This window comes from Ursus americanus, chromosome 25, assembly GCF_024610735.1.
Source record: "Ursus americanus isolate L20-20 chromosome 25, mUrsAme1.1.p, whole genome shotgun sequence".
NCBI lineage: Eukaryota > Metazoa > Chordata > Mammalia > Carnivora > Ursidae > Ursus > Ursus americanus.
Window position 1 is genome coordinate 41,719,983 of NC_142151.1, and position 14,925 is coordinate 41,734,907.

Sequence of the window (14,925 nt, forward strand, 5' to 3'; positions counted from 1 at the left end):
TCTGGGGGAGGGGCCTGCTGTGCCGATACTCAGGCCACCCTGTTTGGGTAGAGTCTCCCTGTCCCCTGCGAGGGGGGGTGGGGATGGGCACACTGTGAGCCGGTATTTCCAGGCTTTTGTTCTCTGGTGGCTTTCCCTGGTGGTTTGCTGTGCCTCTTCTGAGAATCAGAGCAGCAATCGCCGAATCCCAGCCTCTGTCTCAGAAAAGAGGGATCGCAGTCCGCTCTCCACTGAGCTCTTCTGGCCACTTTAACTCTGTTTCTGTTGGTGCTGCTAAACCCTACAGCGTCCCGGGATGTGCGCCCCACAGCCGGCATCCCAGCCCTCACTTCCAGGGCCGGCACGTCTCTGTCCTTTGTGTTCTAACACCACCAGCTGCCAGCCACCCCCGCGCGCTCCGGAGCTCCATTTCAGTGTGGTTTGCACGCACTCCGGAGCTCCGGTTTTCAGACTGGTCACGCACATTCCCCGGCTCACGATCTCAGTCTGCTCTCTCCCGGGTGCCGGTCCATGAGTCAGCCCGCTCCCCAGTGCAGCTGGCTACCACTTCCCGGCGCCCGAACACAGTGGCTTCCTCCCCCTTCTGTTTATCTTCTGATATCTGTGCGCAGATTCACGGCTCCCCGCTTTGTACCTCAATACTCAGCGCTGGAGATGTTCATTTGTAGAGATCCAGATTTATCTTCCTGCATCTCAGGCTGATTCCGTGGTTGTTCAGGATCGTCTGGTACCTATCCAGCTCGACTCAGGGGACCAGCTGAAAAAGGGGACCTCTATTCCTCTGCCATCCTAACCTAGATTTTGTTTTTTACTTCAATCTGAGAACTTTATCTTTTCTTTGGTGAGTTTAACTAATATATTAAATTACTTTTATGTTAGAACTGTTTAAATTTTCTCTCTCTCTCTCTTTTTTTTTTTTTTTTTTTGCTTCTTGCTCATTTCCTTGGAGAAATCAGTTTTATCTATGGGTTTGAAAGGTATGCATTTTACATTTGTTCTTCATTGGTTATCCCTAACTTGTTAAGGGATTTACTTGTATTTCTTCCCCTGATTTATGAAATTTATCAATACCCATCTGTATCTTCCTACTTAGTAGGATAAATACTTTAACACATGCACTCTTCCCTATCTCTGGATATTGCACTCTACTTTGTTATATCTGGGGTGTGTATGTAGGTGTATAAAATGCCTTTTTTTAAAAAAAGATTTTATTTATTTATTTGAGAGAGAGAGAAAATGGCAGAGGGAGAAGCAGACTTTCTGCTGAGCAGGGAGCCCCACGTGGGGCTCAATCCCAGGGCTCTGGGATCATGACCTGAGCCAAAGGCAGATGTTTAACCGACTGAGTCACACAGGTGCCCCTAAGATGCCTTTTTTTTTTTAGATTTATTTACTTATTTGAGAGAGAGAGAATACCAGCAGGAAGATGGGCAGAGGATGAGGGAGAAAGAAAACCCCAAGCTGACTCCTCATTGAGTGCAGAGCCTGAGATCATGACCTGAGCCGAAATCAAGAGTCAGCAGCTTAACCGACTGAGCCACCCAGGATCCCCATGTTTTTTGTTTTTTTTTTAAGATTTATTCATCCATTCCAGAAAGAGAGAGAGAGAGCGCACAAATTGGAGGGAGGGGCAGGGAGAAAGGAAGAGAGAGAATCTTGAGCAGACTCCCTGCTGAGCATGGGGCCCAGTGTGGGGCTCTATCGCATAATCCCCAAATCACAACCTGAGCTGAAAACAAGAGTCCAGTGCTCAACTGGCTGAGCCAACCCAGACGCCCCTATACAATGCTTTTTTAGACAATAAACTTCAGAAAGTTATTTTCTCATTCTTACTATCTTATATTTTATAGCATTTCCTAAAATTTTTGTTTGGTAGATTATTTCCTCCAGGAATATTTTCATAGGGTCTTTATGATAATCTGCTGAGACCTTGAAGGTCTGAGAATATATTTATTATACCCTCACATTTAATTGATAGCTTAGCTGAATATAAAATTTTAGAGTCAGAGTTTCTGTTTTTAGGAATGCCTGGGTGGCTCAGTTGGTTAAGTGTCCGCCTTTGGTTCAGGTCATGATCCCAGAGTCCTGGGATGGTGTCCCTCATCGGGCTCCTTGCTCAGCAGGGAGCCTGCTTCTTCCTCTGCCTGCCCTCCCCCTGCATGTGCTCTCAGTCTCTCTGTCTCTCAAAAATAAATGAATAAAATCTTTTAAAAAACTTTCTGTTTTTAATATTTTGAAAATATTTCTTCACTGCTGTCCTGCTCCTAATGTTGCTCTTGAGAAGTCTGACACCATCTGATTCATTTTCTTTATTGGTGAGCTGCTCTTCTTAGAAAGGTTGTAGAATTTTCTCTTTGCCTTTGGAGTTCTTAAATTTCATTGAAATACTGAATCAGTAAGTATTCATTTTCCCATATCAACCCTATTTATCACCCTGTATACCCTTTCAATATCAATCTTTCTTTGGAAGTCCTTATTTTTTTCATGTATCATCTTCCCTCCGTTTACTTTTTTCTTTCTGTTAGCACTCCTATTATATAAATGCTGATATTTCTATGTCTAGCCTCCATATTTCTTAATTTTTATATTTTTCATCTCTAATTCCTTCTCAGTGTCTTCTGGAAACATTTCTTGACCTGATCTTGGGCTATGTCCATTTTGCTGTTTATGTCATCTAATGAGTTTATTACAACTGTGTTTTGAATATTCAGTAATCCTACTTGTTTCTTTATTATTGTTTCTGCTTCATTATCAGTATCCTCTTTAGGGACATTTATTTGGCATGTATTCTGTTAATTCTTGTCATCTAGAGTAGGTTATTTAGTTTATTGCCTTTCTAATTTTCTAGTTAATTTTCCCTGCGAGGTCATTTTCCCTCATGGGTATCAATTATCAGTCATCTTGGTAGGTAATGGATGGAGAGAGGGGTGAGAGGAATTAAAACCTAAGCCTTAGCTTGTGCCACCCCTGGTGAGCAGGGTTCTGGCTTTGAATATCCTCATTCTCATCAGGAGGCTTTGCCCTTTAGCGAACTTCTCTGTATCTTACTCTAGCCTTTTCTTTTCTAAGACTTTATCGTCTAGTCCTCTGGATGAAAAGAAGGTCTATGGTTTGGGGGAGATAGGAGGAATCCCTTTGATGCTTATTGGCTAAGTCAGGCATTTACTGTGCTTGTTTTACGCTACATCCCAATAGTGTCCCCTATGAATCTGCTTTCCAGTATTGTGGCAGGGCTGATAAGGAAGGCAGTGATCTGAGTCTGGGCAATGTTGGGGGTAGAAAAGAGCCCAGCTCAAAATTTCTCTGCAAATTCACTCCCCATGATTGGGGGCCTGGCTTTCCTCTGTACAGGGCTACTATTTCCCTTCTTTACCAAATCATAATCACTTTCTGACCCTCCAGGGGTTTCTACTGGTTTTCTTTCTCTCTGTCTTTTTAAAATATCCATTCATTTCTTATTTCTGAGGCATCTTTGGGTTTAGGTTCTGGGATGTAGACTGTGCCACCTTGCCATCATGTCAGTGGCCATATTATGTACCTTTTATGACAGCCTACCACAGTGTTTGTTGAAGTTTTGTGTTTCTAGTAATCTAAAGCGAAGGATATTCTTTCTTGAGTGGTCATATTAATAGTCTGGAAATGAAGATGTTTAACCTAAAGAACAATAGGCAGAATGTAAAAGCACAGAATAGGCAAAGCAGTGGGGGTGCTTGGGTGACTCAGTTGGTTAAGCGTCTGGCTTCTGACTTTGGCTGGGGTCATGGTCTTGGGGTCCTGGGATAGAGCACTGCATCGGGCTCCCTGCTCAGTGGGGAGTCTTCCTTCCCCTCTGCCTCTCTTCCCGCTCATGCTCTCTCTCTCTCTCAAATAAATAAATAAATAAATAAAAATCTTTAAAAAAAAAAGAATAGGCAAAGCAATGCATATACATGAAAGAGCAAAATAGAAATTTTACTGCAACACTGGAATTTACCTTCAACATGCTTGTGTTTAATTTTACAGTCACTTGGGAATCTTCTTAAGCCTGGAAACAAGACAAGAAAATTAATCTTATTACAAATTGCCTTTAAATGCATTTGTAGGAATATAAATGATTAATAGGGAAAATAAGAGTGCCTTCAGAACTCACAAAGTTAAACTAGTAAAATTGATATGTAATCTCTATTTATAAAAGTCACCTTAGCAAGGCAGAATGCCTCCCAGGAAGAGCAGGGTTTGGCAATAGCTTATTACTTATTAGACAGTCTTCTTATACCTAACGTTAGAACATGACCAAATATTGACAATGGTTATTTCTGGGCATGGACTTATCTGTATTTTTAAAATTTTCTATGATGAATGTACCTTGCTTTTGTAATTGGAAAAAAATGAATATTATTTTAATGGAATTTTCATGGGGAAATCACCATATAAGTATACAAACTTATGCAAGGATATTTGCTGCAGCATTGTTTGTAATGTTGAAAAATAGGAAACTTCTATCAGTAGGACAGTTCAATAAACTGTGATAGAACTATACAATGAATATTATGCAATCAATAAAAATGATGATGTAAGTCTATATTACTATAGAAAAATTTTAAAGATGTACTGTCAAGTGAAACACTTAAGCAAGTTAAAAAACATGTTCATAGGAGCCCATTTTTGTAACTCAAAAGCAAGTGCACAGAAATCTTTTGAAAATATATGCAAGAAATTCCTACTCCATCCTAACAACATGTAAAAAGTTGAACAAACTGAAAGCTAGCAATTCTTCTTAGATCCTTCAGAGAAGTGAGGCCACAGGACAAACCAATGCCCCCCAAATTGGAGAGACAGCAATACAGAGAATCACAACTTACTGGAGCAGAAACCCATGAGCAGACACTTCTGAAGGAATCTGTGTGGTAGAAAACTTAACACTTTTTATTTTATTTTATTTTATTTATTTATTTGAGAGAGAGCACAAGCAGGGGGGAGAGGGGGAGGGAGAAAGAGGCTCCGCGCTGAACAGGGAGCCCAATGGGGGGGCTCGATCCCAGGACTCTGGGATCATGACCTGAGCTGAAGGCAGATGCTTAACCAACTGAGCCACCCAAGCTCCCTGAAAACTTACACTTTAATTGATGAATTGTGGGAGGTTCAGTATGGACAAGTCTGAGAGTTTATTTATTTATTTTAAAGATTTTATTTATTTATTTGACAGAGAGAGAGACAGTGAGAGAGGGAACACAAGCAGGGGGAGTGGAAGAGGGAGAAGCAGGCTTCCTGCCAAGCAGGGAACCCGATGCAGAGCTTGATCCCACGACCCTGGGATCATGACCTGAGCCGAAGGCAGATGCTTAACGGCTGAGCCACCCAGGCACCCCTGTTTTTGTTTTTGTTTTAGGAGATAAAGCAAATGAAGCAATGTGCTATTGGCCCTGGATATTTACATATATTTTTTCCTTCTGCCTGGCATCTATGATCTCCTAAACCCTTTTCACACATTGTATCTCAGTGCCTAGTTATAGTATCTGGTAAATAGTAAGTAGTCAGTAAATATTTTTGGAAGGAAAGCAGGCAGAGCAAAAGTAGAGTCAGTTCAACACAACTAATCTCTCCAAAACATATTGTGTAAAATCAGGGGAGGTAAGTAATGAGGCAATCACAATATAGAATGGTAAGTGCTAGGATACTGTTAATTACAAGATACTGTGGGAGCACATAGGAGGAATTAGAGAAGACAGCTCAGAAAGAATAATTGTTTAAACTGAGATCTAAAGGATGGTAGAACTAACTAAACCCAGAGGGAAAGAAAGCCTCTTAGTTTGTACTTTAACTTCCACAAAGTAAAACAAATATAATCCTTTTTGAGGGAGGAAGACCTTGAAGAGATTCTAGTGAGGAAAAAAAGGGGAGGATGGCAGATAGTAATTGATCATATAGTGCCTATTATTACTAATTTAAGATGTCTTTAAACTGTATATTTTCTCTGTTTCTATTTTAGTGAAAAAATAGCAAAAATCCAAGACTTCAGTTCTCCTGTTCCCTATAATGTCTTAGTTTTTTTCACTGTTTTTACCATCTCCTACTCTGAAAGTTTTCAGGCGTCTAACTGTGCAAGTTAGAAACTCCTAATACATATTTTGTATGTAGTAGCACATGAAAACAGAAGTTTTGACAAAGCACAATGGAAAGGTTTCCAGATTAAATACAGGATGACTGGTTAAATTTGAATGTTAGATAAACAACAAATAATTTTTCAGTGTAAGTATAAAATTGCATGGACCATACTTATACTAAATCACTTGTGTATTTTTAAAAAGTATTTCGTTTATTTTTTTGAGTGAGAAAGAGAGAGAATGCAAGTGTACTTGCATGAGTTGGGGGAGGGGCAGAGGGACAAGCAGACTCCCTGCCCAAGTGGGGACCCCAACATGGGGCTTGATCCCAGGACCCTGAAATCATGACCTGAGCTGAAGTTTGATGCTTAACCGACTGAGCCACCCGGGCATCCCTAACATTTTTGTTTATCTGCAATTCAGGTTTACCTGGGTGTCCTATGTTTTTATTTGCTAAATTTGGAAACCCTAACAATAGATACCGGATTTCAAAGAGGAGTCCCAAACTGGGATTTACAAACTCATTGACTCTTAATCATCTAACTCACTCTCAGAGTATGAAATGGTCAAGGAGAAGAGAATTTGAGAGCATTCCTACCCTTTCTCCACTCTAAGAACTTACCACAGGCCCCCACATTTTGGAGGCCCATAGAATGGGGCCTGATTCAGTCCCTGAAAAAAGGCTAAGGCAGTGATTGGTTGGCTAGTTGCACTAATAGTAGAAGCAAAGAAGAGGCTGCTACTGCATTGGGATAAGCCTTCGACCTCAGAGTTTACCTGGACAAAGTAAGCTCCACTATTTTCTGTAGACTAGATGTGGGCCATATATATACATCTACCCAAGAAAGATGGCATAGGGTTGTCATGGATTCTGTCCAGGAGGACTGCATCAATATGCAAACACATCTCAGCAGAGAAAAGCTGGAGGTATCACAAATGTCAACAACCGGCTGGAATAGAAATATATATAGCAATATTTATTTATTTATTTATTTATTTATTTATTTATTTATTTATTTATTTATTTTAGAGAGAGAGTGCAACTGGGGGGAGGAGCAGAGGGAAGGGAGAGAGAATCTCAAGCAGAGTCTGCACTGAGCATGGAGCCTGACGCGGGGCTTGATCTCACAACTCAGATCATGACCTGAGCTGAAATCAAAAGTCGCATGCTTAACTGACTGAGCCACCCAGATGCCCCAGAATAGAAATATATTTGACAAGATCAAGAAATCTGCAGATAAGAGATCTCCAGTGATGGCGATCTCCAAGGAACTGACCAAAGTACCTCATGAAAGAGTTAGCTTTAGAAATCTGCCACATCCAGGAAGCACTGATGTTAGAAAACACAACAGTAATAGTCAATAAGAACTTTCCATTTCCTCTCTCTCTTCTTCAGAGCTCTAATCCCTAAAGGGTCCCATAGTAGCAAGCTAAAAAAGTAGGAACAGAAGCAGTAGGCCAGAAAAAATAAGCTGTTCATATCCTCCTTCTGACTATAGGTTGTAATAGTCTTAGCTGGAAGAGAGAAGCCTCAACTTTAAAACAAAACAAAGGTTTACTTAAACATTGTTCTGGACATTTTACTAACCAGATAAACATATTACTGAGAAGTTACCAGAAATGTCACAGAACCACCTAGGTTTTCATCCAGAGGCAGGACAAGAACTAGCCCTGCTTAATAAATGTAGAGATGAAACATCACTTCGGAAAATAGCTTGGCAATTTCTTACAAAAGTTAAACGTAGCACTTATCTATCCCATCAGTCTCACTCCTGGGTGTTTATCTAAGACAAGTGAAAATTTACATTCACCCCAAAACCTGTTTGTAGGGCGCCGGGGTGGCTCAGTTGGGTAAGCATCTGCCTTTGGCTCAGGTCATGATCTCAGGGTCCTGGGATCAAGCCCCACATTGGGCTCCCTGCTCAGCAGGGAGTCTGCATCTCCCTCTCCCTGTGCCTGCTGCTCCCCCTGCTTGTGCCCTCTCCCTCGCTTGCTCTCTCTCTCAAGTAAATAAATAAAATCTTTTTTAAAAAACCTGTTTATGAATTTTTATAGCAGTTTTATTTATAATTGCCCAAACCTGAAAACAACTCAAATGTCTTTTACTTGGTGAATGGATAAAAATATGTGGTACAGCCATACAATGGAACAATACCAGTCAGTAAATTAAAAGGAATGAATTAGTGATACATATAATATATGGATGAATCTCATAGGAGTTACACTAAGTGAAAAAAGCCAGATTCAGAAGGTTACATATTGTATACTTCTATTTATATGGCATTCTGGAAAAAGTAATGTCTAACTTCACACCAAGCACCTGCTTTTGGTCACTCCCTGGTACTATAAGATAAGGTCAAGTTAGGGAAACGGAAGGTATGACCAAAGGCCCGAATACCAAAGTGTTCCCATCCCTTAACTTACTGTGATTTAATGGATGCAAGAGATTTTCTGAAGGTAGACTGAACATCTAACTGGAGTAGCATAGGAATATCTGGGTATCCACCCAGCTGGGCCCAGGGCGAATGTATTGCTGTCTTCTCTGTTATTGGGTAGCTTGAAGTTGACAGATCAGTATTCCAGATAGCTCCCATTTGGTCTCCTTGTCTAGAGAATCAGACACACTAATTGAAAGCGCCAAACTCTCCTGAACTCCATATCCAATTAAAATATATGAATCTTATTTTCCCCTTCTCTCTTCCCTACCATCTTGTCCTATAATGTCCTCTCTGGCACAGAAGAACCTTAGCTATGCCCACGTTGACTGAGTGATGGATTAAAATAGCAGAATTTGCTGAAATAGCTTTTTTTCTTCCCTGAAAGCTGCATTTTCATTACTTCACCTAGTAATCTATTTTAAAACTATCTTCTTAGCTTCGTGGAGTATATAGACCATATCCAAACTGTTTTTTTCCCCAGCAATGTTCTTTTCCTCTTCCTTCCCAAAGCTCCTACTTTCTTAAAAAAAAAAAAGGGGGAGAAAAATAATGTTTCTAAGTTTCTTCATTCTGTTAAAATAATTTGTTTCATGGTAAGGAAAATCAGTTCCTTTTTCTTTTCCTTTTTTTTTTTTTTACAAGGCCAGCTTTATTTTTTAATTTTTCAAATTTTAAAAATTTTTTTGAAGTTGAACTAATATATTAAGCGAGCAAAAGTAAAACAGTTCAAATTCAAATAGAACATCACATATTAACAAATGTTCCACAAATCTATAAATGTATGTCCTCATATGATTAATGAAATTAATCTTTCATCTGGAAAAATCTTTTGACACTAATTATGATTCATTTAGATATAAGTTCAAAAGTATGGGAAAAAGAATTCTAACACTTTATTAAAAAAGTTCTGCCTGGTCCAACAATTTATTTAAAGCCTTTAGCATTCACAATTAATGACATGGAAAAATAGACACCTAGCTGAATCTTTGGGGTAAGTCCATGCATGTGAAATGAGGCACCCAAGACACATTATAAGGAAGGGATGTCATCAGCTTATCTCCCTCCAGGACCATAATTGTCATGTCACCTGTAGGAACAAGAGAGCCCCTATCTTGGGATTGTTACAAAGGGGAGCCTCTAAAGGGAAAACTGGACTTTCATCATTCCTGGAAAAGAGCAGACAAGAAGCAGACCAGAACCATTTTTTAAAAGGAACTCAAAATTAGATGTTAAATATTTAAGTAGAAATATATGTAAATAAGCTTCTTGTTAAATTGGCTAAGGAAATCAATACTACCTTAAACTCTCTACTGCACCATATCCTAATTGTGGGGAAGGGGAAACTCTTGGGCAGGAAAAAAAAAGTATTAGGTCCCACATATCATCCAAAGAAGGTTTAATGTCAGTCTTTTTCAAGTACATACCGAAATTTCTTGAATGTGTCAGACTTTCTGTCTTCTTCTATTAGCAGCTCTAGGAATGGTTGTTGAACAAATTTGGTAGAGGCAGGTATCTGCTTTTTGTCGATGATCAAAGGGATAGGTTGACTAAGATTCAATTTATACATCCCTTGAAGCTAAAAATAAATAAATCAGAAAAGGAAACCATGGGAAAAAAGGGTCAGACTCTTTAGGAAGATCTGAGCTGGCCCTAGCTAAACTATCACTCTTTCTTTTCCATGGACTAGCAAATCCTTTTTCTCCAACCTCTCTCTCTTCCTCCAATCACACCTCCACCTCCAACACCCAATTTCAGAGGTGCCACGATGTTATATAAAAACGTTGGCCCTGGGGAGCCTCGGTGGCACAGTCGGTTAAGCATCTGACTCTTGGTTTTGGCTCAGGTCATGATCTCAGGGTTGTGGGATCGACCCCCAAGTGGGGCTCCGCACTCAGCGTGGAGTCTGCTTAAGACACCCTCTCCCTCTGACCCTCTCCCTCACGCTCTCCTGCTTGCTTGCTCTCTCTCTCTCAAATAAATAAATCTCTTAAAAAACAAACAAACAAACAAAAAAAACCACAAACAAACAGAAAACCCCCTTGGTCCTGCATAAGCTGTAGTCCTAGTCCTCTCATTTCCTAGCTGTGTGACTTTGGGTTAGTTGCTAATTTTATCTGCACCTTTCTTCTCATTTCTAAAACAAGGATAATAACACAAGGTTGCTGTGAGTGTTGTATAAGATAGTATCTATGGAAGCACCTCATAAATTATGAAGCATTGTGCAAATCTAATGATTGCTGACACTTACTGAATACATGCTGAATGTTACATGCTTTTTACATATTAGTTCATTTGTTATTTACAAAATCTTATGAGGTGGGTGCTGTTATTATCCTCATCTTATATTTGGATACTGAAGCTCAGAAAATTTAGACCTTGCCCAGGTTCTCTTAGCTAATATGTGGTGAGCTGATTTGAACCCAGACAATCTGGTAGGAGAACCAACCTCTTGACCAGTGTAAGGTATTTATTCATTTCTACGCTCTTCTCCCTTTTGCTTTTTCCTCTCCCCTCTTATGCCTTGATAACCACTTCGTCATCTAGATTGTTGATCCCCTGGCCCCAGAGCCTTATTCATCCTGTTAGACAGGTCATGACACTGCCAACTCAGCTTGCCTTATTCCACCTACATTGGCCATATATCATTTTTTTTTTGGTCAAAGAGCTTTAATATTTGAAATATAACTGTTCTGGAAAATTTAGAATATGTCTGATTTGGATCAGCTCTGATAAAAAAATCTCTTTGTACCTTCTAAAGCACTAAGTAATTTTATAAATTAATTTAGTGGAAGAAAAGGATATATAGATATAAAATATTCCTAGAACACTAAGAATGTTCTAGAATTCCATGCTAGAGCATATAATGTAAGCATGTAATCCCAGAGCAAAGAACTCTAATCTCAGCTTTATAACTTTTTGCAAGGTCATTATCACTCCCAAAGCATATTAATGGTTATCTCAGATGAGCTCTGGGACATAATTAGTGAATGTCAGAGTTTAACAGGATCTTCTGTGCCTGGTGCTATGTAAGCAAGTTAAATAAACTCTTATCTCCTTTTTTTAAAGATTTTATTTCTGAGTAATCTCCACATCCAATGGGGGGCTTGAACCCACAACCCTGAGATCAAGAGTCACATCCTCCACTGACTGAGCCAGCCAGGTACCCCACTTTCTGATAGTTTTGAGGAGAGAAGTAACCATCATGAATCAGTTGGAGAGTGGTGACTTCAAGAGGTTTCATATCTAGAGGCTGGTAGAAGTGGGTTGACTAGGAAGGAGTTGAGCATTTATGGAAGTCTCCCCTATTCTAATCTTTTCCCATCTAGAGAGTCCAGCCAGTATCCCTGTTGTCAAGTTAGGAGTTTTCACTGAGGTCCTGTTGTACTGGCTTGAATGGTGAACTCCTCAAAAGATATGTTTCCCAGAATCTATGAATGTGACATTATTTGGAAAAAGCGTCTTTACAGATGTAATTAAGGATCTCAAGATAAGATCATCCTGGATTAACCAGGTGGGTCCTCTATCCAATGACACATGGCTTTATAAGAGACAGAAGAGAAGACATAAGACACACTGGGAGGAAGGCCTGGGGAAGGACAGAGGCAAAGGTTGGTGTTATACAGCTACAAGCCAAGGAATGCTAAGGATTGTCAGCAGCTGCCAGAGTCCAGGAGAGAGGCATGGAACAAATTTCTCCTTCAGAGCTTCCAGAAGGAACCAACCCTGCCAACACCTTGATTTCATGAACTGGCCTCCAGAACTGTAAGAGAATATATTTGTGTTGTCTTAAGCCATCAGGTTTGTGGTAATTTGTTACAGTGGCCCTAGGAGACTAATATACATGGTATCTCCAGGGAAATGTTATTTTCCAAGCTTACCACTTTCATTTTTCTTACAACACACTGCGGAGGGGTAATAGGAAACAAGTTACCTGGCTAAATAAGAGCATCATTTTCCTCAGGCACTGATTCCGTTTCTGCTCTAAAGACTTCTGCTTGTTGGTCCAGACCTGCATCATCTTTTTCTGGTAGTCATCAATTCTGCTTAGCATTATGAAGAGGTTCTGGGTCTCATAACCTTTCCCAGTGTTTTGGATGGCTTGTAATCGTCTGATTATATTGTTTCTTGAAAAAAACAAGAATGAGATTGATATAATGACTGACCCTAACTCAGCAAACCTGGGCCTAGTTACTTTCAGTTACATACTTAGTAAGTTGAGTGGGATGTGATAGGGGTGGGAGACTTGCTTAATGAGACCTTAATCTAGTTTTTTATATGACCAAACTTTCAAAAATCTATATGGCTGCCAAGTTTTCATTCACTTTAGAGTTTTTTAGTGTTACAATAGTGTTGCTTATTTTAATATTTAATATTATTTTAATAGTTTCATATTTTAATCTGTTTATTAATATAGATGTGTTTAATATATTATTTTAATATTAGAATTTTGGTATTGATATGTATAAGACATATAGAAAGTACTTAATACAATTGTGAAAAAGGCATTGTCCTTGCCTTCAAAGCACTTACAAGCCAGAATAGGAGACTAATAAATTAACTGTGTCAAAGAGAATGAAATAAATGCTAAATAGAAATACAAACATGCTGTTGGAGCAAAAAAGAGAGCATAATTCATACTGACAAGAGGAATAAAGAAGGCTTCATAGGAAGATGTTACATAGGATCTCGAGGAACAGTCATAAAAATATACTCTCTTTCTACTATAATGTATACCACCACATTTGAGCCTTCTGAACAGATAGTGTTTTGCCATCTCTGTTCTACAGGAGAGGAAAAGGAATCTGAACAATGTTAAGTAGTTTTCTGAAGTTATACAATTAATAAATATCAGATTTGGGAAGCAAATCCAAATCTTCTCTATTTCTACAATACCAGTATTTCTCAAAATGTGGACCCTGATCACCTGGACTGAATCATCTGGGCAGGGGTGATGGGGGTGGTGTTGGTGGTGCTTATTGAAAATGCAAATTCTAGTGAAAGTGCAACTTTCTCAGAAAGAACAATGTAAATCTCCGTGGCTAACAACAAAATCTGTTGCTCATACTACGACTCCACCATGGTTCGTCAGGGAGTGAGCTTCATTGTATACTCTCAAGGACACAGGCTATCTGAACAGCCATCACCTTGAACAATGTGGGTTATGTCAGAGGAAAAGGAGACTCTGGAGGGTCTCAAACTAACAATGACAAGCTCAGCCCAGAAATGACATATATCAATTCTGCTTAAATTTCATTGAAAAAGTCCTGGCAAACAGCACTAATGACAATCCAAAGATTCGTCATCATAACAGTAAAACTACAATGAATAATAAAAAATAGAAGTGACTCATCTCTATGCAATCAACAAAAAATAATGGAAAGTGTATATATGGACCTAAATGATACAAGAATCTATGATGATACATTCAAATCCGTAGGGAAAAGGTAGATTATTTTGTAAGTAGTGATGTGGCAACTGGGTAGCCATGTGGAAAAAAGTCACATCATATTTCTCAACAGAAAGTTGCGAATCAGAGACTTAAATGTAAAACAAAAAAGATAATAACCAACCATAAAAGTATCAAAAAGAACCTAGAAAGAATTTTGTATATTTCTCAGAGTGGAGAGGGCCTTTTTAAATAAAGTACAAAATATTATTAAAAATTATGAACCTGGGGTGCCTAGCTGGCTCGTTGGTAGAGCATGTGACTTTCACTCTCAGGACTGTGAGTTCAAGCCCTGTGTTGGGCATGGAGCCCACTTAAAAAAATAAAGCCCCAAAACAAAAAAATCCCATTAAAAAATGGGCGGAGGGGCACCTGGGTGGCTCAGTCGTTAAGCATCTGCCTTTGGCTCAGGTCATGATCTCAGCGTTTTGGGATTAAGCCCATATCTGGGCTCCCTGCTCAGCGGGAAGCCTGCTTCTCCCTCTCCCACTCCCCCTACTTGTGTTCCCTCTCTTGCTGCCTCTCTCTCTGTCAAATAAATAAACAAAATCTTAAAAAATAAATGGGCAGAAGACATGAATAGACATTTTTCCAAAGAAGACATCCAAATGGCTAACAGATACATGACAAGATGCTAAATGTCACTCATCATCAGGGAAATACAAATCAAAACTACAGTGAGATATCACCTCACACCTGCCAGAATGGCTAAAATTAACAATTCAGGAAACAATAGATGTTGGCAAGGATGCGGAGAATAGGGAACCCTCATGCACTGTTGGTGGGAATGCAAACTGGTGCAGCCACTCTGGAAAACAGTATAGATGTTCCTCAAAAAGTTAAAAATAGTACTACCCTACAACCCAGCAATTGCACTACTAGGCACTTACCCAAAGGATTAAAAAAAAAAAAAGTGATTCAAAGGGGCACATGCACCATTTTTATTGCAGCATTATCA

At 39.4% G+C, this 14,925-nt stretch overlaps 2 protein-coding genes across 3 annotated transcripts in view; one reads left to right on the forward strand and one right to left on the reverse strand.

Annotated features, from left to right (window-relative positions):
• LARP4 (La ribonucleoprotein 4) overlaps nt 1–14,925 on the forward strand; it is a 191,731-nt gene that overhangs the window by 55,853 nt on the left and 120,953 nt on the right. The window lies entirely within an intron of this gene.
• FAM186A (family with sequence similarity 186 member A) overlaps nt 3,930–14,925 on the reverse strand; it is a 60,460-nt gene continuing 49,464 nt past the window's right edge. For both annotated transcript variants that reach the window (XM_087855825.1, XM_087855826.1), the window contains 4 exons: nt 12,453–12,645; nt 9,946–10,097; nt 8,508–8,690; nt 3,930–4,024 (listed from right to left, as the gene is read on the reverse strand). In XM_087855825.1, coding sequence (XP_087711951.1) covers nt 4,003–4,024; nt 8,508–8,690; nt 9,946–10,097; nt 12,453–12,645 — 550 coding nt within the window. In that variant the 3' untranslated portion in view covers nt 3,930–4,002. The remainder of the gene's footprint in view (nt 4,025–8,507; nt 8,691–9,945; nt 10,098–12,452; nt 12,646–14,925) is intronic.